General features: G+C 50.3%; 3 protein-coding genes across 6 annotated transcripts in view; 1 reads left to right on the top strand and 2 right to left on the bottom strand.

The window, feature by feature from the left end:
• PTK7 (protein tyrosine kinase 7 (inactive)) overlaps positions 1 to 4,713 on the bottom strand; it is a 67,879-nt gene extending 63,166 nt beyond the window's left edge. Inside the window, exon 1 of the mRNA XM_036247980.1 lies at positions 4,628 to 4,713. Within this exon, the coding sequence (XP_036103873.1) occupies positions 4,628 to 4,706 (79 nt within the window). The 5' untranslated portion in view covers positions 4,707 to 4,713. The remainder of the gene's footprint in view (positions 1 to 4,627) is intronic.
• A 1,381-nt stretch (positions 4,714 to 6,094) lies between these two features.
• KLC4 (kinesin light chain 4) lies at positions 6,095 to 20,166 on the bottom strand. 4 transcript variants are annotated; one of them, XM_036247960.1, is made up of 16 exons: positions 20,122 to 20,166; positions 18,055 to 18,337; positions 16,866 to 17,096; positions 14,495 to 14,576; positions 13,686 to 13,896; positions 13,126 to 13,213; positions 10,586 to 10,687; positions 10,184 to 10,357; positions 9,767 to 9,866; positions 9,517 to 9,569; positions 9,232 to 9,302; positions 8,955 to 9,063; positions 8,245 to 8,385; positions 7,844 to 7,959; positions 7,452 to 7,515; positions 6,095 to 6,552 (listed from the first exon to the last, which is right to left on the bottom strand). In XM_036247960.1, the coding sequence occupies exons 2-16, from the start codon at positions 18,310 to 18,312 to the stop codon at positions 6,502 to 6,504; spliced, it is 1,851 nt and encodes a 616-aa protein (XP_036103853.1). In that variant the 5' UTR covers positions 18,313 to 18,337; positions 20,122 to 20,166; the 3' UTR covers positions 6,095 to 6,501. The 4 variants fall into 4 exon arrangements, 3 of the variants coding, with proteins under 3 accessions (XP_036103853.1, XP_036103852.1, XP_036103854.1); XM_036247959.1 differs by lacking the exon at positions 20,122 to 20,166 and adding an exon at positions 19,578 to 19,964; XM_036247961.1 differs by lacking the exon at positions 20,122 to 20,166 and adding an exon at positions 19,166 to 19,362.
• A 210-nt stretch (positions 20,167 to 20,376) lies between these two features.
• On the top strand, positions 20,377 to 24,459 carry MRPL2 (mitochondrial ribosomal protein L2). Its single transcript, XM_036247962.1, has 7 exons — positions 20,377 to 20,535; positions 21,850 to 22,018; positions 22,673 to 22,814; positions 22,927 to 23,042; positions 23,117 to 23,227; positions 23,512 to 23,585; positions 24,206 to 24,459. Exons 1-7 carry the CDS (start codon positions 20,440 to 20,442, stop codon positions 24,416 to 24,418), a joined length of 921 nt encoding a protein of 306 aa, XP_036103855.1. The 5' UTR covers positions 20,377 to 20,439; the 3' UTR covers positions 24,419 to 24,459.
• Positions 24,460 to 24,831: the final 372 nt, after the last annotated feature.

Here is a 24,831-nt window from a genome sequence, read left to right as displayed (position 1 = left end):
ACACCCCCAAAAAAGGACCAGGCGGTGGGGAGCCAGAGCAGGAAATGAGGAAAGAGGCAGGCAGGCCAGCAGCTGGAGGGCAAGGCTACAGCCATACAGGCAGCCATGGCCCTGAGCCTGTAACCCCACCACGTGGCTCTACCAGGAGCACAGGAGTAGAGAGGCATACTGAGGTTAGGGAGAGCAGAGGGAGGCCAGGGGACACAGGCCAAGGATACCCAACTGTGTTTAATGACCCTTTCTTCCATTAGGAAAATACAAAAGACTGAATCCCTGGCCCCAACCTACTGTTGGCTCAAAAATTAAGTCTGAACCGACCAATCTCCATCCCGGGAGAATCTCACAGAAGCTGCACTGGCTTAAACACAAACTCACACAAACCCCTTCACTCCAAAATATTAAATACTCCAAAGACTTAACAACAAACTGTCAAAGCCCAGTGAAGACGTCACCTCTCTTTAGGAACCAAATGTATTCCTGAAAAGTCATCCACTGACCAAATTTCCGCCTAACAAATCCAATTTCTCCACTGGCTTTCATAATAAAACAAATACACATGCTCCCCTGAGAAAAGCTGAGACTCCAAGAAGAACAGAACATCACACTTATGTTGCAAACCTTCTAGAGTCACACGTTATTTTTAAAATTAAAAAAAAAACAACAACTTCACCCAAGGCTGTTTATTGATTTTTAGAAAGAGAGAGGGAGAAACGTGGATGTAAGAGAGAAACAATGATCAGGTGCCACCTACATGTGCCCCCATCAGGAATCAAACCCACAACCTAGATATGTGCCCTGACTGGGAATCAAACCTGCCACCCTTTGGTGTAGGGGACAATGTTCCACCCAACCGAGCCACCTAGCCGGCGCTAGGGGCTAGAGTCACACATTTAATGGATAAGCTTCCTGACGAAATCTCATTCAAATTCAACCCAAAGTGAGGTCATTTTCAAATGCACACATCACACCGAAGAGTGTGCACATGAACAAAAAGTTATTTAAAGTCAGTCCCCAAATACTGTGCAAGACCTGGGGCCCCTAATTTGTGCTGTTGCAACAGGAGTTTCTGTATAAGGAGAGATGCTTAGAGCAGGACTTCGGGAACTCTGGGTGCAGTCAGCTGGGGAGATTGTTGAAATGCAGTTTGGGATTCTGATGCTCCCAGGGAAAGCTGATGCCACTTGTCTTTGGACCATACTTCGAGGGCAAAGTTGTAGATCATCGAGGTCCCTACCCAGTTTGTGGTTTTTAAGCTGTGGCCTTTCCAGGCAGGTCAGCTTCATATGTAGAGGTAGTTGCTCACACCCAGCAACTCTTGGAGAAAGCCAGTAGCCACATTAAAACTCAGAAAGCACCACAAAGAACAGACAGCCTGGAAACAGAGAGGGAAGAGCTGGTCACTAGATTGGGCCATGATAAAGCAGGCACAGGGAAGAACAACAGGCCACCCTAACCCAGAAAAGCTGAAAAGGGCACAAAAGACCCCAATGCCTAGGAGACAAAGGGGCTGTTTACATTTGTCCTTGGTTACTCTGCCCTCCACCCAAAAGATTCACCGACCTTTTTAATAAACCTAGATAAGGACCCATTATAAATAAGACACTGCACTGAATTCTAAAGGGGGAGCCTTTCAGTAAATTAAAACCCAACTGGGCAAAAATATGGAAGATGTCCTAAAAGTCCAGAAGTTTTACACTTTCTGGCAGGAGAGAGAGGACAGTTTGGGGGAGAAAGCAGAGGTGGAACTGGGCAAAAGCAAGATGGGGAGGCAGTACATGACCAAGGCCTGGCCAGAGAGGAATGAAAGGTCTGAGAAACCACGTGTGTTTTAGGCGATGGGAATGAGACTATGGGTCCGGAGTGGAGGGCTCCAGAAGGTGGAAAATGTTTATTGTTGAAGATGACTATAAAGCTGCAAAGGTATGTTGGAAGCACACCCCAGGAGAGGAAGAACAAGAAAGGGGCCCTTTATATACTTCATTACATTTAATCCTCAGCACAACTCCAGGAAGTAAGTCCCTTTACAGAGGAGGCCAACTGTGAGGTCAAGAAATTTGCCCAGGGACACAGAGCCCGTCAGAGTTGGAGTTACTGTTTTGCCAAGCACTTCATCTCCACAGCCTGAGCTCTCCCCACCACTCAGCCTTCCTCTGAACGCTTGGAGTTTAACTACATCCTTTGGCAAGAGATGTGCAGAGATTACCTGTGCCCTCCCACTGTACTTCCCAACATCTAAGGAAGCCCATCACTGATAAAAAAAACAACAACTCCTAAACCTGAATTACAGGCTGTAGAGCCTCGAGGAGTCTGAACAGCCTCTCTCAGAACGTGACAATTTTATTTCCCCAAAGAAACAAGAGCCTGGAGTAAAGATCAGGGGTGGGGGGGGATGAAGAATGACCACAACTGACCGAGCAGTTGGGGCTCAGAATCCCAGGTTGCAAATGTCAAGCCCTCTCCTCCTCCTCCACCATATTAATCACAACAGGGATCTCAAAATGTGGAAAGTTACTCAAGTCATTTGCAGCATAATTAACCAAACTTCAGAATGGTCTAATCCACAAACCTAGCCAACCCTAAGTCCCTTATTCCAACCTTATTAACAGCAGGGTCTCACTACAACTCCAGTTAATTACACAAACAATGAGATGGAAAAACCTGCTGTAATCTATTTAAAAATCATTGCCTCCCTAAAGTCATGCAGGCCAGGGGTGGACTGGGTCCTCGATTTCACGAGAAGACAGCAGGCGCCTCAGCCTTGACTGAAATTGTTTACAGCACATGGACAGGTTCCACACCAAGGCACATTTGGTGGAACTGATTTAAGGCTCTCATTAAAATGTTCCTTTGTTGAGCACAAGACATCTCCCCACCCCCAGAGGAGATTCCAGACCTCGAGTCCCAAGCCCTCTCCCTGCCCTAACTTCCCCCACAGAAGCCCCCTCCACTAAACACCAGTCACCAGATTAACTTCATTAACATCAGGGTTGTCTTCTCACGGAAAGAACTGAACATTTGTTGAACAACAGCTCCGTCTCCATCAGAATCTCCCCTTGACTCCAGAACTCTAAACATCAGCAATGATGGCTGCCGTATCTGCCGACCGGCACACCAAAACCCAAACAGCTGGCTGACCTAGGAAGCCTTTGAGCCCAGGCGGCTCGCCCATATGGCTGGGCCCCCGGATCCTGGCTGCGCAAAAAAACTTCCATACGTCCTCTAGGAGCAGATGTGGGTTCTGCCATGAGCAATAACCACCCCACACATCACCAGAAACACAGGGCAGCTCCAGAAACACCTCCTACGAATCCCTGGAGCCTGTCCTTACCTCTGGGTCTGGGTTATAATTATCTCTCCTTTTACAACTAGGGGTGGGGGAGATGTGATTCCATCAGCCCCCAAACCCCTCAACAGCTGGCAGGCCAGGAAGACGGCAAAAAAGGCAATTCTCGGTCTCCACCCTCCCTATGGCCACTCTTCAAAGAAGGAAAGTGATAAACTAGGACCAGGTCCCCTGAGCTGAGTTCTCCAGAAAGGCTTGCTGCCACCATCATCACCCAAGATTTTTGTGCTCTTTTGAAGGGAGAAAGATGGGGGGTTGTTTCCAGTCCAGGCTGTGTGGGTAGGTTGGTGCTTCCCTATAAAGCACTTCAACACCTCGGTGGCGACTCTCAGGTGTGACCAAGACAGGAAATAAAGGCGGGGCGGGGGGGGGGGGGGTCCGGGTCCAGTCCGTCCTGGAGATACGGGCCACACCCTCATCAAAATGCTGAGGCGCTTGAAGAAAAGACAGATTGAACTCTTTTTGCCTTCCTGGCCCGTAGAAAGTGAGATTGGCTTTCCTCAGCGAGGAGACACAGGATGGAAATCCAGGAAGGAACAGAACAAACCCCGTCCGCACCTTTGCTGGCCGGCCATGCCCGATTTTGGCAGCGGCCTTCACACATTAGTCACCGCGACAGCCTGAGACTCCGCTCCCCAGATTCGACCCTGGCTGGGAGTGGGCTCGGGCCCAGGAGCTGGAGGAGATGGGGCGGCCCCTAATTCTTCCCTTCTTCCGCCCTCGCCAGCAGGGCCAGCAGGGCCATCAGGGGTCCCAGCTTGGCCCTGGAACTTGGAGGAGGGAAGCCGGGAGCGTCGGGCCGGCGTAGGTAACAAAGCTACAGCGCGCCGCAGGTCGGTGCCGTATCTGGCCCAGGCCGGCCTCCCTCACCTGGGCTGAGCCCGCCCAGGGCACCCCGTCTCCCCCACCGCCAGCCACCTCACTGCACCCCCCCTTAGTGGGGGTTGGTCGTTTTTCTCCGGAAAATAAACTCCCCACTAAGGCCCAGGCGCCAGCAACTCCCGGCAGCTCCCGAGCCAAACTCTCCGCTCTGACCGGGAAAACTCTGTGGAGCTGGAAACGCGACTTCGCGAGCGTGGGTGGCAGAGGGTCCCCAACCGACCGAGTCCGCTGAGGGCTTGGCCACCTCCCAGCCGCCGGGACCTTGCACCCCCACCAGTCTCTCCACCCCTCCAGGGTGTCTTCTCCGCTCCAGCTGCCCAAACCCACTTCCCGGGTGCCCCCTCGTGCCAGCGGGGCTCCCGCGCTCCCCGAGCCCCGCTCCCCCAGCTCGCCGGGACTCACCGCCCAGCAGCGGCAGCAGCAGGACGCTGAGCAGAGGCAGCCGGCGGGGGCTGCTCGGGGCTCCCCGCGCAGCTCCCATCACTGCGGGTTCGAGGAAGGCAGCGGGCGGGCGCACGGCGGACGCGCGGACTGCGCTCCGCGGCGGGCCCAGGAGGCCGAGCGCACCGAAGCGCGGGCGCCGCTGCAGCAGCCGGAGCCTGAGGCGTCCCTAGCCGGAGCCGCGCGCGCCCGGTACCTCAGAGTCCTCGCGCGCCGCCGCCGCCGCCGCTAAGCCCCGCCCCACGACGCCCCCTCCCCTCGGGCTGCCTCGCGGCGCCCCGCCCCCTCGACGCCCCCTCCCCGCCGCGGCGGGGAGGAGCTCGCAGTTGGGGGAGGGGTCTGGAGATGGATCCGGGACAGAGGGAGGCCCGGGGAAGTGCCGGGGACCTAAGGAGGTAGGGGGAGGTAGGCTGTGCCTACCGCTTAATCAGCAGAGACTCAGAAGAACCCCAGTGACACTTGTGATTCCGTGGCCCCTGGGGAGGACGGTCAGTTCTGGGCATTCCTGAGGACTCAAACCAGCAATTTCCCCAAAGTCTCTGGGTGAGAGGACTTTGCAACCTGAAATCCTTAGGGAGACCTAGAACAGAAGGCTGTCGTTGGTGTCCCCAAGCAAGGTGGCCTGGAGATACTGTGTAGTCCCAGGAGAGATGTAGTCTGGAGAAGTGAGGGACCAGTGCATGGCTGGGATCTAGTTTATTTAGCTTTGGACCAACTTGAACCCAAAGGTAGAAACTAACTAGTTGGGCTCAGAGTGCCAGACTGAAGGCTGTTAAACTGACAAATTCATCCCAAGTCCATCTCCAGGCAGTCTGGGCTGTGTCAGGGCATGGCCAAGTCTCCAGCTGTGGGGAGGCCCAGCACAGCCCTTGTTCCAGGCACCCCCCCTACCCCAGCGCCACCACCCCCACATTCTTTCTTTGTTGTGAAAGCAGCAAGGGGTGTAGGAGGCGGGTCAGGAGGAGTCAAGCTTTAGAAGATGGGCCCCAGCTGCTGCTCAGGCCTCCAGGATATGCTGAGAGGGGATGGATAGTGAGTGCCTCCTTCCCCTCTGGCTCCGGAGGGCCCCCCAGGCCTGCTTAGACCTCCCTTCCCCCAAGCAGCTGGGAGGAGGAGGGGCAGCCACAGAGGGCCTCACAGCCCGGGAGCAGTGGCGCCAGGACTCCAGGGTCCTGCCACATGGCCACCACATGTCCCTGACAACCCAGTCCACAGCACCTTCTCCTTGGGTTGTGGACCTCCTCCCCCATCCCCCAGATGCCTTCCTGCAGGCCCTGCTGGAGAGGATACAAACAGGGGAAGGAAGAGAGGAGAAATCCAAGAATCAACACTCCTGTTGCCCCATCCATCATTGCCCTTCACCCTTCTGTGAAGGGCCCCAACAACAACCCTTGCTTCCTACCCTCTTCAATCAGGGCTCGAGTGGCAGAATGATTACCTGATTCTTTTATTTAAGAAAAGTGAAATACATGGACCTGAAGTGAGGCAGCAGAGGGAACGAGATGCCAGGGCAAGGCAGCTTGCTTGGCCAGCCCCAAACCTTCTGACAGAAGAGCCAGCAGCAGGCTGCGTTTCTGAGGTGCATACCTGCTCCTTGCCCTGGGAGCCTCAGAGCTAACTACTCTAGAGGACCACAGGGTGAGGAGAGGATGTCCTGAGGGTCCTTCTTGAGGGGGATTCCTGAGGAGAGAGCTGAGACCCTAAGGGCAGCAGCAATCTTCTGGTTAACTGCTCCCCCTTCACTGTCCCACCATGGGGTTGGAAGGGCCAGGAGCAATAGGGAATGCTGTGAGGGCTGTGGGGGGACCCAGCAGACCTGGGGGGTGAGTTGAATGTCAGCTTCTTGAAGAGAGGTCCATAGTGCTGGCACTGAGGCCTCTGGAGACCTGAAACAGACAACATATACCATCAGCCCTGGGGCCTCAGGCTCCTGAAGACTGTCCACTGGAGACTGTCCATCTCATGGCTGTAATCTTATCTCTGGACCCAGGATGGAGCCTGTAACCTCAACTCCAAGCTCTGAGGCTTTGCTAGGATTTTCCAGAAGACCACAGTCTAGTGGAGAAAATACCTGGAAGAGCCACATGAATATTGGCATATACTTTGAATGTGTTGATACAAGTGGTCATTTCCCATTAGAACGTTATTACTGTTTTTTCTTTTCTTTTCTTTTCTTTTAATTTTTTTTCTTTATTTATTTTTAGAGAGAGGAAGGGAGAGGGAGAGAGAGATAGAAACATCAATTACGCGCCTCCTGCATGCTCCCCACTGGGGATCGGGCCCACAACCTGGGCATGTGCCCTGACTGGGAATCAAACCGGTGGCCTCTTGGTGCATGGGTTGATGCTCAACCACCGAGCCACACCAGCCAGGCTATTACTGTTTTTTCAAATGGAGATGATTGAATACTTTTTGCTTTTTCCCTTCTTCTTCACTACTGATTACTCAGTCTCCAAGGTAAGGTGTATGGTGACTACAGGAGGAAGAGCAATTAGAATCCCCAAATCTTTCTTGAATTATTACTAATTACAAAGTACCAGTTTAGAGAACATCGATTCCTGTTCCCCTCCTGATGAATTTCTTTGCTATTATCTCTGGCCTGAAACTGTCCCTTCCTAGTCACCACCACCATCACCAAGCTGTCTACCCAGTTTCGTCTGCCAACTCCAGTTCCTTAGCCGGAGCCTTCATCCCAGATGACTCTCCCGCTTCCCTAACTCCCGCTAGGCTTGCTCTATGGTTGTCCTTTCTCACCCACCAGTAAGCTCACCAGGACTGCTCTCACCTGGAGGGGTGCTGCACTGGGCTGGTTCAGATAGTTTAAGGAGGCTGCCCGCTTCATGTTGGTGCTACAATGGAAAAGAAAGAATTGAGGCTTCTTCTCTTCCTTTTGAGTGTTCCTAAACCTGTGGGCCTGCCACAAGAAACCAAATCACTGCCTCCTCACCATCCCCACCACTCCCACTACACACACACTCTCTTATCTTCATGGGTAAATAGCATCTCCTCAGGTGTCTCCCCCCCGCAACTTGGGCACCCATTTTTCCTCTCCATGGACACCCCATTGACTTCCAAGATTCTCTCCAAGACACTTCTCCTCCAGAGTTGAGGGGCCAAGAGGATTTGGAGGCCAGGGTGTACTTGCCTGCTTTGCCATATCTCAGTCTCACTGTGTACCTGGAAGACCGAGGTTCGGTCCCCTGGAGCCTCCTCACCAGAAGTTCGCTGCTTCTACGAAGCATTTCCCGGATCTTGCCCAGAGAGCCACTCCTCTGCAGGGTCCCACTGCCATCCTGGTGGAGAGGGATGGGGAACAAAAGCTAAGGGGACCCCATGAAGACTTGCTTCTGAGTCTACTCCTGCCATTTATTCTGAACACATCCCCCTTCCCTTAAAAGCCCAGTGAATGAAGACCAGAGCCTTGTCACTAGCTGGCTGGCAGAGATACTCTGAGAGGGAGGGGCTGACTGAACAGGAGTGGGGACATGTTCTCATATCCTTCATGGACAGGCTCAGAGCCTCTCACTAACCCCAGCAGGAGGGGGCAGGAGAGATCAAGGGGCAACCATCAGACTTACCCCTGACCACTCCACAGCCACAGAGGCATCTTCACCTCCTTCATACTTCACACTGCTCCCAGGACCCTCCTGGGAGGTCCTTCCACTGTCACCCTCCCCAAGCAGCTCAGCCACCTTGGTCTGGCTGACAGGGTCAGTGCCCTGGAAGAAAGAGGAAGAAGCTGGGACTTCTCATTCCTTACTCTTCAGGGTGGGGCGTTCAAACATTTTTTTTGCCATCAGCCACAGGAAGACATTTTTCCTTGTGATGTCCCAGTACACACACACTGGAACAATACCCATCTTTTCTATTCTCAATGCATTCCTACATATAGATGCATATATATTTTTAGCCATGGCCCATACTGAATTGATTCATGACCCACATATGAGCTAACATTCACAATTTGAGAAACTCTGACATTGGCCTCCCCTCAACCTCAACTCCCTCATCCACACCAGTCATGCCCCTCTTTAATAGATTCTTCAAATTGTGAAAGGGCAAGGTAGTTTTTAATAATCTCATTTAGTAAACTTGGAGTCCTGACCACAAAGGGCAGGTGGGGGTAAGAACACTTAAAAACAACCACAACCACAAGGGTGTCTCACCTTCCTCTCTAGGGCATCCTCTTCGGTCCCTCCTCTTATTCTTCGGAGACTCAGAAGAAGCCTCAGTGGTCCTGTCCCTAGGGCACTACCTTCTGAATACCCTTCCCCATCCAGTCTCTGACCTGTTTCCGGGAACGCAGAGCACATTCCTCCAGGGTCTCAGCTGCCTCCAACTTTCCCTGGCGCCTGTACAGAGCTCCTAGGTTTTTCAGAGTGGTGTTCACTGTAGGGCTGTTGGGGGTGAGACCAGGGAAGGAAGTGAGGATGGATTCTAAAAAGAAACAGGAGAAGGAGGGAGCAAAGCTATGGCCAAGGAAAGGTCAAAGGGATCCAGGACACCAGGATCAGGACTTGAATGGAGGATATCAGAGGTCAAGCCACCTTCTCACTGTAGCTCACCTGCTCACTTTGCAGGCCTTGTACCAGCCTCCATACTCAGCATAGGGTGTGCTGCCCTCACGGTGCTGGGTCTGCAGGAGAGCAGAGGGGGAGGGGAAGCCAGAAACGTGGGTACAGATGCTGGGGTGCAAGCTGAAGCTGGGCTAGGGTGTAGGCTGGGTTGGGGAAGGCACCATGCATCTGGGGCTGGTGTTTGGCTGAGGAGTGAAGAACTGGGCTAGTGCAAAGAGTAAGACAGAGGCCCTGTTAGCCTCAGGCTCCCAAGACTGGAGTCCCCCCACTCACTTTGCTCATTTCCTCCCGCTCCTCTGCATGCATCCAGATGGGCTTGTGGTTATCTGGGGGTGATACATGGCATGGAGTGGTGAGGTCAGAGAACTGAGCTGGACAATACAGGGGAGCCAGAACCCAGAGGCCCACATGGCTGGACTAAAGGGATCTGGCTCCCCCTGGGAGCCCCTGTGGCTTAACCCCCCACCTTTGGTCTGCATTTCTGTTCCCCTCTATAGTTCCCCCCAAGACCCTCACCACTCACCATCCACAGACCCAAACTCCTGCACATGGGCACGCGTCAGGATCTCTTTGTAGAGAGTCTCAGCCTCCACATATTTGCCCTGTTTCAGGTAACAGGAAGCCTGGGGGCAGGAAGGCAAAAATGCAGGAGGAAGAGATGAAGATCAGATCTTAACCAGGCTCAGGGACTTCCACTTCTTGGTCTCTTATGACTTTCCCCAGAGATCCTCCTCAAACCTCCGTTTCTAGCTACAGGGTCAAAAATGTTCCCACTCCACTAACAAGAAGCTATGGAGCGTCTGCCCTCCCACTGGAATGAAGCAGATCCCTCAGCCCCAAAGGCAGCCCCAGAGGTGGCACAAAGGCAATGGTGTTAGTGACCAGACTATGAAGCTGTCCCCTCCCCTCTTTCCACCCACTTTGCCCCCTCCTCCTTTACCAGGTTGTTCTTGGTCCGGGCTACATTAGGGTTGTCCGGCCCCAGCTGCCCCTCATAGATGGCCAGTGCCCGCTGGTAATAGCGTTCTACAGCCTCATACTTGCCCTGGTTTTGGCACAACAGGGCCAGGTTGTTCAGCTGCTTTGCCACATCTGGGTGGTTGGTGCCCAGGACCTAAAGCGGAGCAAAGGAGTGATAGGTGGCTGTAAGCACGTGTATCCATGTGTGCACGTGTGCACACGCAAGCACCTGCAGGGAACAGGGGAAAGGGAATGACAGAAGAGAAGACACCGAAGAGACAGAGAGGTAAGAAACAAACAAGTGAGGAGAGAGGGTAGACCAGAAGAGAGATGGTGGAGAAGGGTCACAGTAGAAGGGAAGAATGGGGAGAGATGTGGGCACCTTTTCTCGGATCTCCAATGCCCGCTGGCACAGCGGCTCCGCCTCCTTGTATTTGCCCCTCTTGCCATAGAGCACAGCCAGATTGTTGAGTGTGGCAGCCACCTAGGAAGACACCAGTCCCCTCAGATGCTGGTGTTTCCAAGACCTTGAGAATTGCAGGTCCTCCCCCACGCTGTACAACCCCAAAAGAAATGGACTCTGCCATGCTAACCAGAGTCAGGGGAAGGGAAATTGCTGAACTGGATGGCTCTGGGTTCTCCATGGGGGTGGTATCGCCCCCTAGGGGCATTTTTTGACATTTCTGAAGGTGGGTTTCTGTTAGTTTTTTTCGTTGCCATGAAAATTGTGGGCACTATTACTTTTGAGGAGGAAAGAAAGATACAGATGTTCTGCATATGTGGGATAGCTCTGCCAGATTTTGAATGTCCCACCTGATATTTATTTATTTATTTATTTATTTATTTATTTATTTATGTATGTATTATGTATGTATATGCCCCTAGTGGGAACTGAACCTGGACTCTGGTCTGCAGGCTGACGCTCCAACCACTGAGCAAAATCGGCCAGGGCGCACCTGATATTTAAATTTTTTTTTTATCCTCACCCAAGGACATTTTTCCACTTTTTGTTCAGATACAGTGGGAGGGAGAGAGAGGAAGAGAGAGAGAAACATCGACGTGAAAGGGACACATCAAGTGGCTGCCACCCACACAACCCAATCAGAGCCGGAAACAAACTGCAACCAAGGTACGTGCCCTTAGTGGAAACCGAACCCGGGTCTCTCTGGACCGCAGGCCAAAGCTCTAACTGCTGAGCCAAACCGGCCAGAGCAGCACATCTGATACTTAAATACTGAATGTGCCCTGGCCAGTTTGGCTCAGCGGTTTGAGCATTAGTGCATGGACCAAAGGGTTGGGGTTTGATTCCAGGTCAAGGGCATGTACCTTGGTTGCAGGTTCAATCCCCGGCCCTGGTTGGGGTTGTGTGGAAGGCAACTAATCGATGTGTCTCTCTCACATAGATGTTTCACTCTCTCCCTCCCTCCATTGCACTCTATCCAAAAAAATCAAAATAAATGAAAAAATATCCTTAGGTGAGGATTAACAACAACAACTAACTAACTAAACAAATAAATAAATACTGAATGTAAGCTTTGACACTTGGTGGGATATCAAGACAGGAGTTATGTTATTTAAGGTACATCATCCCTGCCTATTACATGTCATAACATAGGGAATTATTTTCACAGTTAGTTCATTTTCAGAAATATCTTATTTCTAATTTTCTCCACTTTGATAACCTATCGTTTATCTTAGCATGTTACCCCTATTTCTCTCTCTCTTATCATATACAAGTAAATCTGTTGTTACTTATTCTAACACTGCATTTTAATTTCGTATTTACCAATCCTTCTGCTCTGTCATTTTTAAATACTTCTTACATAAAATGGTTTCCTGGTCTCACCCCTTGTAAATTTAAAGTTATTCACTATATATCAGACTACTATAGTATATATTTTAGCATAGTTATATTCAATACTATAACTGTTAGATTATATATACGTATATATACATATATATGTATGTGTATATATATACACATATATATATGTATGTATATTTTTTATCCTCACCCGAGGACATTTTTGCATTTATCTTCAGATAGAGCAGGAGGCAGAGAAGGAGGAAGAGAGAGAAACATTGATGTGAGAGAGACACATCGACTGGTTGCCACCCACATGACCCCAACTGGTGCCAGGAACAAACTGCAACTGAGGTACGTGCCCTTAGTGGGAACTGAACCCGGGACTCTCTGGTCCGCAGGCCGATGCTCTAACCGCTGAGCTAAACCGGCCAGGGCATTAGATTATATTTTTATTTTACTGTAATATATTGTGTTTTTGTTTTTTGTTTTTTTTTGTGGTACGTGCTCCTAGTGGGAACTGAACCTAGGACTCTGGTCTAAAGGCCGACACTCAACCACTGAGCCAAACTGGCCAGGGCTTGTGTATATTATTTTATTATAAATTACTTCCTTATTTCACCTTTATTAATATAAAAGTAAAGTTATATGTAAAGTTATATGTATAGATTACATAATCTATGAATTAAATTTCTGGAAAATATTCATTATAAGGAGTCATGTGGCCCTGGGTGGTGTGGCTCAATTGGTTGAGCATCATTTCATGCACCAAAAGGCCGCCAGTTCAATTCCAGGTCAGGACACATGCCCAGGTTGGAGGCTCAATCCCCAGTAGCGGGTGTGTAGGAGGCAGCCAATGGATGTTTCTCTCTCACATAGATGTTTCTCTCTCTCTCCCCCCTCTCCCTTCCTCTCTCTCTAAAATCAATAAAAACATTTTTAAAAAAGGAGTCATTTGGGTATCAGAGTTGAGAACCGCTGGGATTAGCAGACAGTGCCCAGAAGAAAGGAGTCCTCACGTGCTCATGAGCATCCCCAGTGACTGAGCTGAGGGCAGCAGATGGACAAGCTAAGAGAGGCCAAAAGAGCATGAGAGAAGGAGGGCAAGGAATACTGACCGCAGGGTGGTCCCGGCCCAAGGTACTCTCCCGGATACTGAGGGCATCATTCAGCAGGTGGGCAGCTTCCTTATACTTATTCTGGTCCCTAGAAGAGGAAAATGTATCAAGGGCTTACCCTGAACTCTGCCCCCAAGCCATCTCCTTCCCTCTTTTCTTTGGGGTAACAGATACATTTAGGGATTGGACCCACCATGAGGAGATACGAAGCCCAGTGTGAGCAGTGAGAGGGGTTCACTCACACACCCATACTGGATGCAAAACTCCACCATGTCAAGAGGAGGTCACAAGTTACTGAACACAAGAGATAGAGAAAGAGACCCTCCGCAGAAGAAAGACTAGAAAAAGCAAAGAGCCTGAGAGATGAGTATTCTCTGAGATCAAGGGCTAAGGTATGGAGAGAATGAGTGTTCTGGTACAGGAGAAAGCCTCCAAGTGGCATACACCTGGGAGGCCAGCAGGGAGAAGAGGTATCTAGTGGAGAGAAGGAATGGGAGCCACAGATGGATCAGGTGGGAATCTGGAGGCAGATTTGTGGCCAGAAGAAGGGCGGTGCTCACCGATACACCAAAGCAAGGATGTTGAGCATGGTAGCAACATCTGGGTGGCCACGGCCAGATGTGCGCTCCAGGTCCTCCAGTGCCTGCTTACAGAGCGGCACGGCCACCTCATAGCGACCCTGGGCTGCATACTGGATCACCAAGTTGTGCAGAGTCCGTAGTCTTGCTGGGATCTCATATCCACTGTGTTGGGTGCCCTGGCCACGTGACACTAAACCATTCCAGAAAATGAACAGGAGACCCTCAGGGAACTCTTCCTCTTTCCTTTGCTACCTGTCCTCCCCACCCCAACTCCATGTCTTATTCCATGCCTGCACCTGCCCCCAACCCGGCTCTCTCTCTGGAGACCTGCCTCAACTGCTATTCTTTTGCCCACTCCCTTGAACCTGTGCCCATCACAGTCCCACTTTTTCATCCAGTAATTCATTCACTAAACAAACATTTATTTATTAAGTATGAGCATGGGGCTGTGCCAGAGATACAAAGATGCAAAAGATCTGGTTATTTCCCTTAAGGAGCTCAGGTTCTTCCCCTCCAGGGTCATTCATTCTCCTACTCAACTGTGACTCTTTATTGGCCTGACCCTGCCGTTCTCATCTGGGTCCCCCTGGTGCCTAGCACATATCAAGAGTTCAATAAACATTGATGAATAAGAAATGATGGGGAGGCTGAGAAAATCAAAGTACTAGCCACGTCTCTGCCCCATCTCCAGAGGATGTGGAGAACCTATGTATGGGGACTTGGGGGGTTACAGCTGGACCAGGCTCCTGCTGCCCCTCTTCACCCTCCCACTCCAGAGACAAACTCACAGCCATTGCTTGGGTCTTCCTCCTCCTCGTTTGGGAAGAGGTCATCCAAGGAGTCCTTGGTGGCATCGCCTTCCTTCTCCTCCTAGAAAGAAAGCAGCAGCATATCTGAGCAAAGATATTCTCAGTAACCTCTTCAGGGCCCCTCTGAACCATGAAATTCCTGACAGGTGGGGCCCAGGAGAAGAACTTTGTTCATGTCCCTGCCCCCGGGAAGGCCAGCACTTGTCTCGCCAAGCTCAGGCCTCTCGTTTGCAGATCTCATGACTTTCCCTTCCTTCACATTCAGAGCTTCCTTCCTAAGCACCCTCATTCTCCAGCCCCAACTCTCACCCCCTCAACTCTTATAATTATAGCCCTATGTGCTTACATTGATTATATGTCTGCCTGTCTATCCTAAGGGCAGGGAGTGTGTCTTATCTTACTGACAAGGTACTCGGAGTGTCTACCTCAGCCTTGTGCCCATCATCTGCCACTGCTAATGCTAAACTTAGTGCCCAACCCTCACTATCTAACCAACTTCCACAGTAGGCAAATTTGCTGTGCCCACAAGATACTGTAGCCCTGTACAAACACCTCTAACCTTCCTGCCCAGCTTCGCCAATGTGTCCCATGCACATCATCCCACTTTCTTTTTTTATCCTCGCCCGAGGACATTTTTGCATTTATCTTCAGATACAGCGGGAAGGAGAGAGAGAGGAAGAGAAAGAGAGAAAAACATCAATGTGAGAGAGAAACACTGACTGGCTGCCACCCCACACGACCCCAACCAAGGCCAGGGACAAATTGCAACTGAGGTACGTGCCCTTAGCAGGAACCAAACCCAGGTCTCTCTGGTCCGCAGACCTATGCTCTAACCGCTGAGCCAAACCAGTCAGGGCCATCATCCCACTTTCCCTGGAATAGACCAACTTTCCAGCCCTGGAGCCTTATCAATGACACCCTCCATCCCCCCAAATTAGAAAGCCCCTCCCTTTCCTTCATCATCCCGCAAAATCCATCTACACTCCTAACCATTTAAATTTAAAAATTTAACCTAAGCCTAGCCGGGGTGGCTCAGTGAAGCCTTTTTTTGATCACCCTGTCTAAAATCATATGCCTCTCTATGTACTAAGAAGTCACTGGTTCGATTCCCAGTCAGGGCATATGCCCAGGTTGCAGGCTCAATTCCCAGTAGGAGGTGTGCAGGAGGCAGCTGATGGATAGTTCTCTCTAACATCCGATATTTCTATCTCTTTCTCCCTCTCCCTTCTTTTCTCTCTAAAAATCAATAAAAATATATTTTTAAAACATCCAACCTAAATCTTCCCATCCCTGTTCCTTGCCTCCTCTGTGACTCTTTTTCAGACCATTCCAGTCCCCAGGAACCTATCTCCTTGCAATTCCTCCCGCATTAACTGAACCACTCAACCAGCACTGAGCACTTGCTGCTTTGTGTTGTCACATACGTTCTCATGTGTTAAGTCATGTCCTTCAGGTACATTATAAGCTTAAAAAAAACAGGGACTCTCTTTTCTTGTTCTTTCATGTCCCCTATATATATCTTTTTTTGTTGTTGTGGTTGTTGTACATGCCCCTAGCAGGAACTGAACCTGGGACTCTCTGGTCTGCAGGCCGACGCTCAACCACTGAGCCAAACTGGCCAGGGCCCCTATATACATCTTTATGCGTAAGGCATAAAGATATATAAATGCCTGTTAAATGAAGATTAAATTTCATACATTTATTTTTTTTTAATATGTTTTCATTGACTTTTTAGAGAGAAAGGGAGAGGTAGACACATAGATGTGAGAAACATCTATCCACTGCCTCCTGCATGCCCCCTACTGGGGATTGAGCTCACAACTCCAGGCATGTGCCCTGACCAGGAATCGAACAAGGACCTCTCAGTCCATGAGACGAAGCTCAGTCCTGAGCCACACCAGCCGGGCAATTTCATACATTTTGAGAGCAAATTTTAGGAGGTTCTTGCTCAACTGGGTTATGCTTGCCCTAATTGTAGCACTTAGGATTCCAGACTGGAACTGTCCCAGTGCTTATCTATCCCCCCCTCCCCCCGCACTAATCTGTAATTGGGAGAGGAGGAACTCTGTCTGCCTTGTTCACTGTTGCATCCCCAGAGGGGTACACAGTGCCTGGCATATGTGATTGTCATTTAGTTAAATGTTGATTGAATGAGTGAATATTCTTTCCTCCTTGTTGTCTCTGGAGTTAGGGTCAGGACCTGAATTCTGCTAGGTGGGGCAGTTTAGGCAGCACTGCTGCCCCCTGCAGATGATGCAGCAATGACCCCATGTCTGTGGTGACTCCCAGCTATCAGCACCCTCACCCAAACCCCACCCCATCCCCGCCAGCCTTGCCTGTACATGCTTACCATGGTGTGCCCGTCCTCGTCATACTGCCGTAACTGCCCCAAGAACTCCAGGTGCTTCTTTTCCTCCTCCAGCTGAGCCACAGCCTGCTCACTGCGCTGTAGCCGCTGCTGGGTACCCGCCAGCTCATCCCGGAGCCACTGGTTCTCCTGGCACAGCCGCCGTACCTGAGCCCGCAGCTTCTGTTTCTCCGACTCTACTGTGCTCAGGTGGCTGGCCAAAGCCAGCATTACCTAGATGGGCACATCCTATGAGCACCAGACACTGGCTAGGAGTGCTCAGGGATAGGCAGGAGGGGAGCCTACTGGCAGGTGGCAAGACTAGCAGGAGCCAGGAAGTGGGGTTGGGGAGCAATGGCTCTACCTTCAAAATGCACCCTGAATCCAATTTCTCACCACCTCTATAGTCATCACCCTGGGCAAGCCACCATCAATTCCTACCTGGATTATTACAATAGCCTCCCTGTTTCTGCCCTTGTTCCCTTAGTCTATTCTCAACCCAGCAGCCAGATGATCCTTTTAAAATGTTAAAAGGATCACTCCTCTCCTCATCCTTATGATGACCTACAAGTTCCATAACATCTGTCCCCTTCTCCCCAACCCCATTACCTCTGAATTTCATTTTCTATTTTGCTTCTCCTCATTCACTCTACTGGAACCACACTGGCCCCTCACTGAACTCATTGGAAAGGTTCTTGTTCAGGGCCTTTGTACTTGCTGTCCACTCTGCTTATGATGCATTTGCCCCATTTATTGCATGACTCATTCCTTCATCTTCAAACCTTTGCTCAAACATCATCATTTCAGAGAAGCCTTTTTTTGACCACCCTGTCTAAAATCATATGCTCTCTCCATACTTCCTAATCCCCTTCCCTGATTTATTTTTATTCCTTTATCCTTAGCAATTACTCTGGCATACGCATACTGAATCATTTACTAATTTAATTGTGTATTGTTTGCCTCCCCCAGCTAGACGTAAGCTCTAAGCTGGCAAGGATTTTTGAGTGTTGTGTTCTGTGGTGTGTCTCCAGTGCCCAGAAGAGTAGTGCCTGGCACACAGCAGGAGCTTAACACATAGTTACTGAATGAATGAATGTAAGCATCTAGGACAAGGGGATCGCAAGTGACCCAAAACCTCCTATCAGACAACTGCTCCTCCATGGGTTACTTGGCACCATATCCTCCTTCTCACCTGGGCCTCACTCAGCCCCAGCTCAATGTTTTCCATGGAATGGCGTAGCTGCCGGGCCTTTTCGTGCACCAGTCCTTCTTCATGGCCTCCCTGCTGCAGACACTCAATAGTTTGGGACAGGCTTTGCAGTACAGCCTGGTGTTCACTGTGTAGGGCCTCCAGCCCTTGGCTCACCAGCCGAGTGCTTCCCAGGATCTCCTCCTGGCTGAGCCGGTGCCCTGCAGATTCATCCCGCTGCCCCAACACCAGGCCTGACATCCTGGCCTGGAGGACCTTGCCTGGGCTAGAAAAACAACAGAGCTCAAGTGAGGTAAAAGTAAGAAAGAGAGGCTGAGCACCTTGGTTACAGGGTGGAGGGGATCCAAGTTAAGAGATAAGAGAGAGACCCTGCTGGTGTGGCTCCGTGGTTGAGCACTGACCCATGGACCAAGAGGTCGCCCCGGTTTGGGGCTTGATCCTCAGTAGGAGGCGTACAATCAATGTTTCTATCTCTCCCTCTCCCTTCCTTTTTCTCTAAAAACAAACAAAAAAAATCAATAAAACATATTTAAAAAGAGAGAGGAGAGAGAGTATGGGAGACCCTGTGTGTGTTTTAATTGGAGAGGGAGTGGGGAGGGAGCCTACAACACTAAAAACACAATGCTTAAGGTTGTGGGAAAGAAAAAGGGAGAGGAAGTAACTTAAACAAAAAAAGAATAGGAAAGGAACAAAGGTCCTGAGAACTAACAGAGGAATTTAGAATTTAGGACCAAAACAGAAAAGGAACTGGAGAGAGAGCTTGGGATAGGAACCGGAATCAGGAGATGAGAAACAGCACTACAAGCAACACAGATGTTTGGGGAAAGTTGCAAAGGGAACAGGGTATAGCATACAGGAGAATATGCAGAAAATAGTGCAGAGGTTTTGGGAAAAGGGAAGGAATAAGTTTCAAAATTAAATCAGTGAGAAGAGAGAAAAAAAGAAAACAGGAGCTTTCATCGCAGGACCCAGATGAGAAGGCCCCAAAGGCTCAAGGGCTTCAGGCTGCATCACCCACAGAGCTAAGACCAGCATCTTCAAATCTGATCTCCCTAACTCTTTCCCCACTGGCTTTTAACCTATTATTTCTCACCTTTCAGGTCTCAGGCTGTCTTCCTACTTCTTCAAAAGGGCCATGTTTCTCATCTTTGAAGTCCTCTTACCTGTTTACAGAGCACAGCCCTAGCCTGTGGCATTCAAGCCAGAGCCCGGAAGAAACCCTGTTGAGCAGCCAGGCCCTCAGAAGGATCTGCCCTGCCCAAAGTCCAGAAGTCCAGCATTTTCACCCCTTCTCACCACTTCACAGCCACCCAGAGGACCTGGCACAGAGCCCCACCCAGGACAAACCCCACCCCCCTCTTGCCTGAAGGTCTTCAAAGACGACCAGTGTCCCTCCTCCTTCCCCAAGCCAACCTCTCACCCCAAGCCTGGGGAGCTATTTTCTCTCAAGAAGGGAATGAGATTTGCGAGAAGGGGCGTGTCTGGTTAAGAGTAAGGAGCAAGACCTGGTCACTCCTGCGGGCTCAGTTCCTTCCATGGTTTTGTCTCTGTTATGACCACCTGCTAACAGGCTCGGAGAGAGTCACCTCAAGGTGCCTGATGATGCAGGGAAGAATGGCAGGTTTGCTGAGCGGCTGCGGGGTCACAAGGAAACGCGGCGCAGGGAGGTGTTCTCCCAGGCTTTGGAATGCGGTTGGAGTGCCCCAGGCTGTCGACCTGCCCTGGGGCCCCGGGTGGGGACAGAGTGAGGTGGGCAGGGGCGACGGGGGAGATGCAGGTGGACGACCGAGGTGCGCGTCACAGGTGAGGACTCAGCGGCCTGACAATCCCGAGGTCACTGAGTCAGTTGTTAGCGCAGGGGGCGGGGCAGGCCGAGTGTCTGTCTGTCTGTCTGGACCCTGAGGGGCGGGAAGAAACGCGGAGGGCGGAGTTTTTGAATCTGTAGATGTGTGAGGTCAGTCGGCGGGGTTTGTAATCTGTCCGAGAGTGCGGGAATAAGAGGTAGCGGGACCTCAACCCTCAGCTCCAGAGTTACTCTCAAAGACTCACCAGCTGTCTGTTGATCTCGCTGCGCCCTTGCCGGTACTGCCCCTTTAAATTAATCATGGCTGCCTCTGGAGGCAATTATTTTGACGGCTCTGAGGGGCGGAGCCTGCCCCCCAGTCACGCGACCTAAGAGCCGCCAGAGGATTGGCTCTGGCCACGTGCAGAAGGTGTGTATACAGCTTGCTCTCGGGTTCTTCTTCCGCCTCCTTTACGTCATGAGGGAGCGACGGCGCGGGGTGTCTTGAAAGTCATCCTGGAGCGCCAGGCTGCCTGGCTAAAAGTAATGGTAGCATAAGAGCCCAGCGGAGCCTGGCCGCCCTCATGGCTCTGCGTGCCCTGACCCGTGCTCTAGGCTCTCTGAGTCTGGCGCCTCCGGCTGCCGCCGCCCCTGGCCGGAGCATGCTCCCGGCCGCGCAGGTAACCTACCTTACCCCGGAATGAGGCTATTTCTGTTCGGGCTGCCGGAGAAGGCACTCCGGGAATGGGAGGCGGGAATGCGAATCTGGTCACTAGTCACACCGACCCCATGACCTTGGATCAGTTACTCTAATGAGCTTCCTCCATAATTGTTGCTATCACACGGGGCCGCCGGATTCCTCAGACGAAATGTTGAAGGTGAAAGTGCTTTATGTATAGCTGGTTGTACAGGTTTCAATAATAGACATTTATTGGGTGCCTATCATAAGCCAGGCTTACGTAATAGAGGTTTTAAATAAGTGAACTCTTTTCAACCATTCTGCAAGGTAGTTATACCTTATATTATTATTCCTATTTTTATTTTTTTCTTTATTGATTTTAGAGAGGAAGGGAGAGAGAGAGATAGAAACATTCATGAGGGAGAATATCGATTGGCCGCCTCCTACATGCCCCCCACTGGGGATCAGGCCCACAACCTGGGCATGTGCCCTGACCCGGAATTGAACCGGCAGCCTCTTGGTGCATGGGTGGATGCTCAACCACTGAGCCACACTGGGCTATTCCCATTTTTTTATATGAGAAAACTAATAAGCAATTTAAGGTCATACACAAGCCATTTGAGCTAGGTGGTCAGCTTCAAAGCCTGAGATTATATAATAATGGGTATCATAACCATTATAACCATTAAGGATGAGGTTAGAGAATGCAGGGCAAAATACCAAGAATAGGAGTCTAAGGTAAAGGTATTACAAGGTCCCTAGTGGGTGATTTGTGAATCACAGAAAAGAAAAGTTGTAAGTCGCTCTGGACCTGTCCTGCTAATGACATTTGGAAGATGCATACTTAAAATTCAGAACCTACTCTGAAAGTCTGGGAATACAAGAAGGAAACAATTCTAATAGAGAAACATAATGTAAATGGGCAAAAGGCATTGGTGCTGCTGATGATACATGGATATGTGGAAGTTACCAGCTCTGGAGAAGGGAATTGTTTAGGGAAGGAAGAGTTTCCTGGAGAAGGAGAATTGAGCCAGATTTAGTAGATGCATCAAGGGGAGAACATTCCATTATAGAAATACTTCAGTGGTGAAAGGATCAAATGAGGAGAGGTAATCAACACTCATACACCTGGATAAACATTCCACACTGGAATTTGCGCGAACTGTGAAGAATAGAGTTTTTGGACATCTAGTGTGGGACACTTCCAGAAGGAAGTGGGCTACAAGCTAAGCTTGATCTCTGCCTTCTCTCTTGGTTCTATGATGCTTTTCCTTCAGTTAGCTTTGAAATGAAAGAAATTTATGTTTACCTCCAGGTGACAAACAATGCCCTCCTCCACCTGCCCTCTGCCTTGACGTTGCTCCCCTGCCGCCCATTCCTTACCTCTGTGGCCCTTAGTGCCAAGTTTGTGTCCTGGAAAAGTCGTACCAAGTACACCACCGTACCATTGAAGATGAGGAAGTCTGGGGGCCGAGACCACACAGGTGGGAGCAAGGGCAAGAGGATTTAAACAGTAAAGGAAAACAACATAGTAGGACCCTAGTTCTGTATATTGATAGACACCAGAATGTAATTAAAATACACTTATTGGACTCCTTCTACATGTAGTATGTGTATAAGAACAAGAGTAGAATACAAAGCAACAAACAAGTGGTCTGTGCTCCTAAAGACAATCTACATAATTGAAAACGGCACACACAGCAAGTTTCATGACATTTTTCTTCACACCCTTCAAAAATTGGTAACAGTTGAAATTGGGCACTATTTACCTGGCCCTCAGTAAACTTACTGAATTTAGTAATTTGAAGAGAATTTATCTGGAAGTTTTTTTGCTCTTTTGTTTTTTTGGTATGTGCCCCTAGCGGGAACCGAACCTGGGACGCTGGTCCGCAGGCCAATGCTCCAACCACTGAGCCAAACCAGCTAGGGCTATCTGGAAGTTTTATACAATTTTAATGATTTTATAATTATGTTTTCACCAAGGTCGATGTGTTTCCCCATCCCCATCTACCCCATTGTGCTGTGAGATTTTTTTATGATTTTCTTTTTGAGTCATAATGTTTAGAAACACTGTTCTCTGCCCAGTACAGGCCTGTTCATCTGACCAGAGTTATGTCCCCTCACTGTCCTGATCACAGGCCGAATCCGAGTGCATGGTATTGGTGGGGGCCATAAGCAACGTTATCGCATGATTGACTTTCTTCGGTTCCGGCCGGAGCAGGAAACCAAGCCAGGACCCTTTGAGGAGAAGGTCATCCATGTCCGCTATGATCCCTGTAGGCAAGTTCAGGATGTGGGGTGATGATGGCATGACTGAATGACTGCTCTGTGGCTTTTCAGAAGATGTGGGGCTGCCTAGATGGTCTGCTCACCTGTCGTTCACCCTGAACAGGTCAGCAGACATAGCTCTGGTTGCTGGGGGAAGCCGGAAACGCTGGATCGTTGCCACAGAAAACATGCAGGCAGGAGATATAATCCTGAATTCTGACCACATAGGCCGAATGGCAGGTGAGAGATGGCCACTGGATGTGTATGGGCTGGGAGGCCGCAAGTGTTCTGTTGCTGATGAAATTCTCTTTTAGTTGCTCCTCGGGAAGGGGATGCACATCCTCTTGGGGCCTTGCCTGTGGGGACCCTCATCAACAATGTGGAGAGTGAGCCAGGCCGGGGGGCCCAATATATCCGAGCTGCAGGTATGAAAAAAGGAGCTTCTTGGGGGTTCTTACAATTTGGAAGTCCAGGTCACAATTCTCTGAACCATGGGCCCACATCTGATCCACTGGCAGAGGAAAAGAAGAAAAGGAAAATGAGAATGAAGAGTTGGTTATGTTTTGACTTAAAACATTGCATGCATCCCATTCCAGTGTGTATGCTCCTAAAGGGCAAAGCAAGGGCAGTGTGTGGGGTGTGGCCCCTGTAAGTCTGCCCCCCACCTCCTCCTTTGTGGAGGATGGCAAAGCTGCTTCTCCTTCCCCAGGGACATGCGGTGTGCTACTACGGAAAGTGAATGGGACAGCCATCATCCAGCTGCCCTCTAAGAGGCAGATGCAGGTGTGTGTGTGGGTACATGTGGGAGGGATCAGCAAAGGAGGAATTTTTGGAATGTACTTTTCCTGGTCTACATAGCTCCCAGGTGTTTTATGTTAGGAACTGCCCCCAGCTGGGTCTGTCGTTTTCTGCTGCGTAACTAGGAATGCTTAGTCAGGCTGGGATCATAATGCAATAGAGAACAGTGTCTTTTTTTTTTTTTTTTATTCCTCACCCAAGGATATTTTTCTATTTATCATTAGGTAGAGTGGAAGGGAGGGTGAGAGAGAGAGACAGAGAGAAACATTGATCTATCACATAGACTGGTTGCCTCCCACACGACCTGACCAGGGCCTGGGTAGAACAGCAACCCAGGTTTGTGCCCTTGACCGGAATCAAACCTGAGACTCTTTGGTCCTCGGGCTGACTCTCTAACTGCGGAGCCAAACCAGCCAGGGCAGAGAACAGTATCTTTTGTTTTCAACTCCTTTAGGACCTGCACGCAGGTTGTTATGTTGTGCTTTTCCCCTGTCCTCTCCCTTCTCTCATTGAGTGTTAAGAACCTTCCCAAGAGTCCTGACCTCAATATTGTCAGGCTCTTTATCCCCACAGTGCATTCTCTTCCCATCTGCTTTCTCTGTCAGGTGCTGGAAACGTGCATAGCAACGGTAGGCCGAGTATCCAACGTCAATCATAACAAACGGGTCATTGGCAAGGCTGGGCGGAACCGCTGGCTGGGCAAGAGGCCTTCCAGCGGGCTGTGGCACCGAAAGGGGGGCTGGGCTGGCCGAAAGATTCGGCCACTGCCCCCAATGAAGAGTTATGTGAAGCTACCCTCAGCTGCTGCCCAAAGCTGATATCCCTGAACTCTAATAAAATGACCCCCATTTTTATCTGTTATTGGTGTTTTGGGAGGGGAGATGGTACATGCTGGACCTGGGGAACCACAAGAGCAAACCAATGTGTGGGGAGGAGATCCGGAAGGACAATATGGCAAAGACTAAGCCTGCAACTCCCTCATTTCCAGCCACCCCCCTTCTGTCAGTCCCTTCATAGGTAATGGAAGAGTAATAAATGACCTCCAAGGTCTTATACAGTTATAACTAGGGGAAACAGGGAATGTACTTCCGGTGGCAGGAGGAAGGACGAAAAGGAAGAGGAAAGGGGGGCACGAAGGAGGAGGTGCCGTGCATCGCCAAGGTGGCAACCTCGGCTCCGCCCCAGCTCTTTCCCAGGGCCCCTAGCTTTCCGCTGGGTGCAGCGGAAATGA

Source organism: Molossus molossus, unplaced genomic scaffold (genome assembly GCF_014108415.1).
Source record: "Molossus molossus isolate mMolMol1 unplaced genomic scaffold, mMolMol1.p scaffold_m16_p_8, whole genome shotgun sequence".
In the NCBI taxonomy this organism is placed as follows: Eukaryota; Metazoa; Chordata; class Mammalia; order Chiroptera; family Molossidae; genus Molossus; species Molossus molossus.
This window is presented reverse-complemented; position numbering and strand designations above follow the sequence as displayed.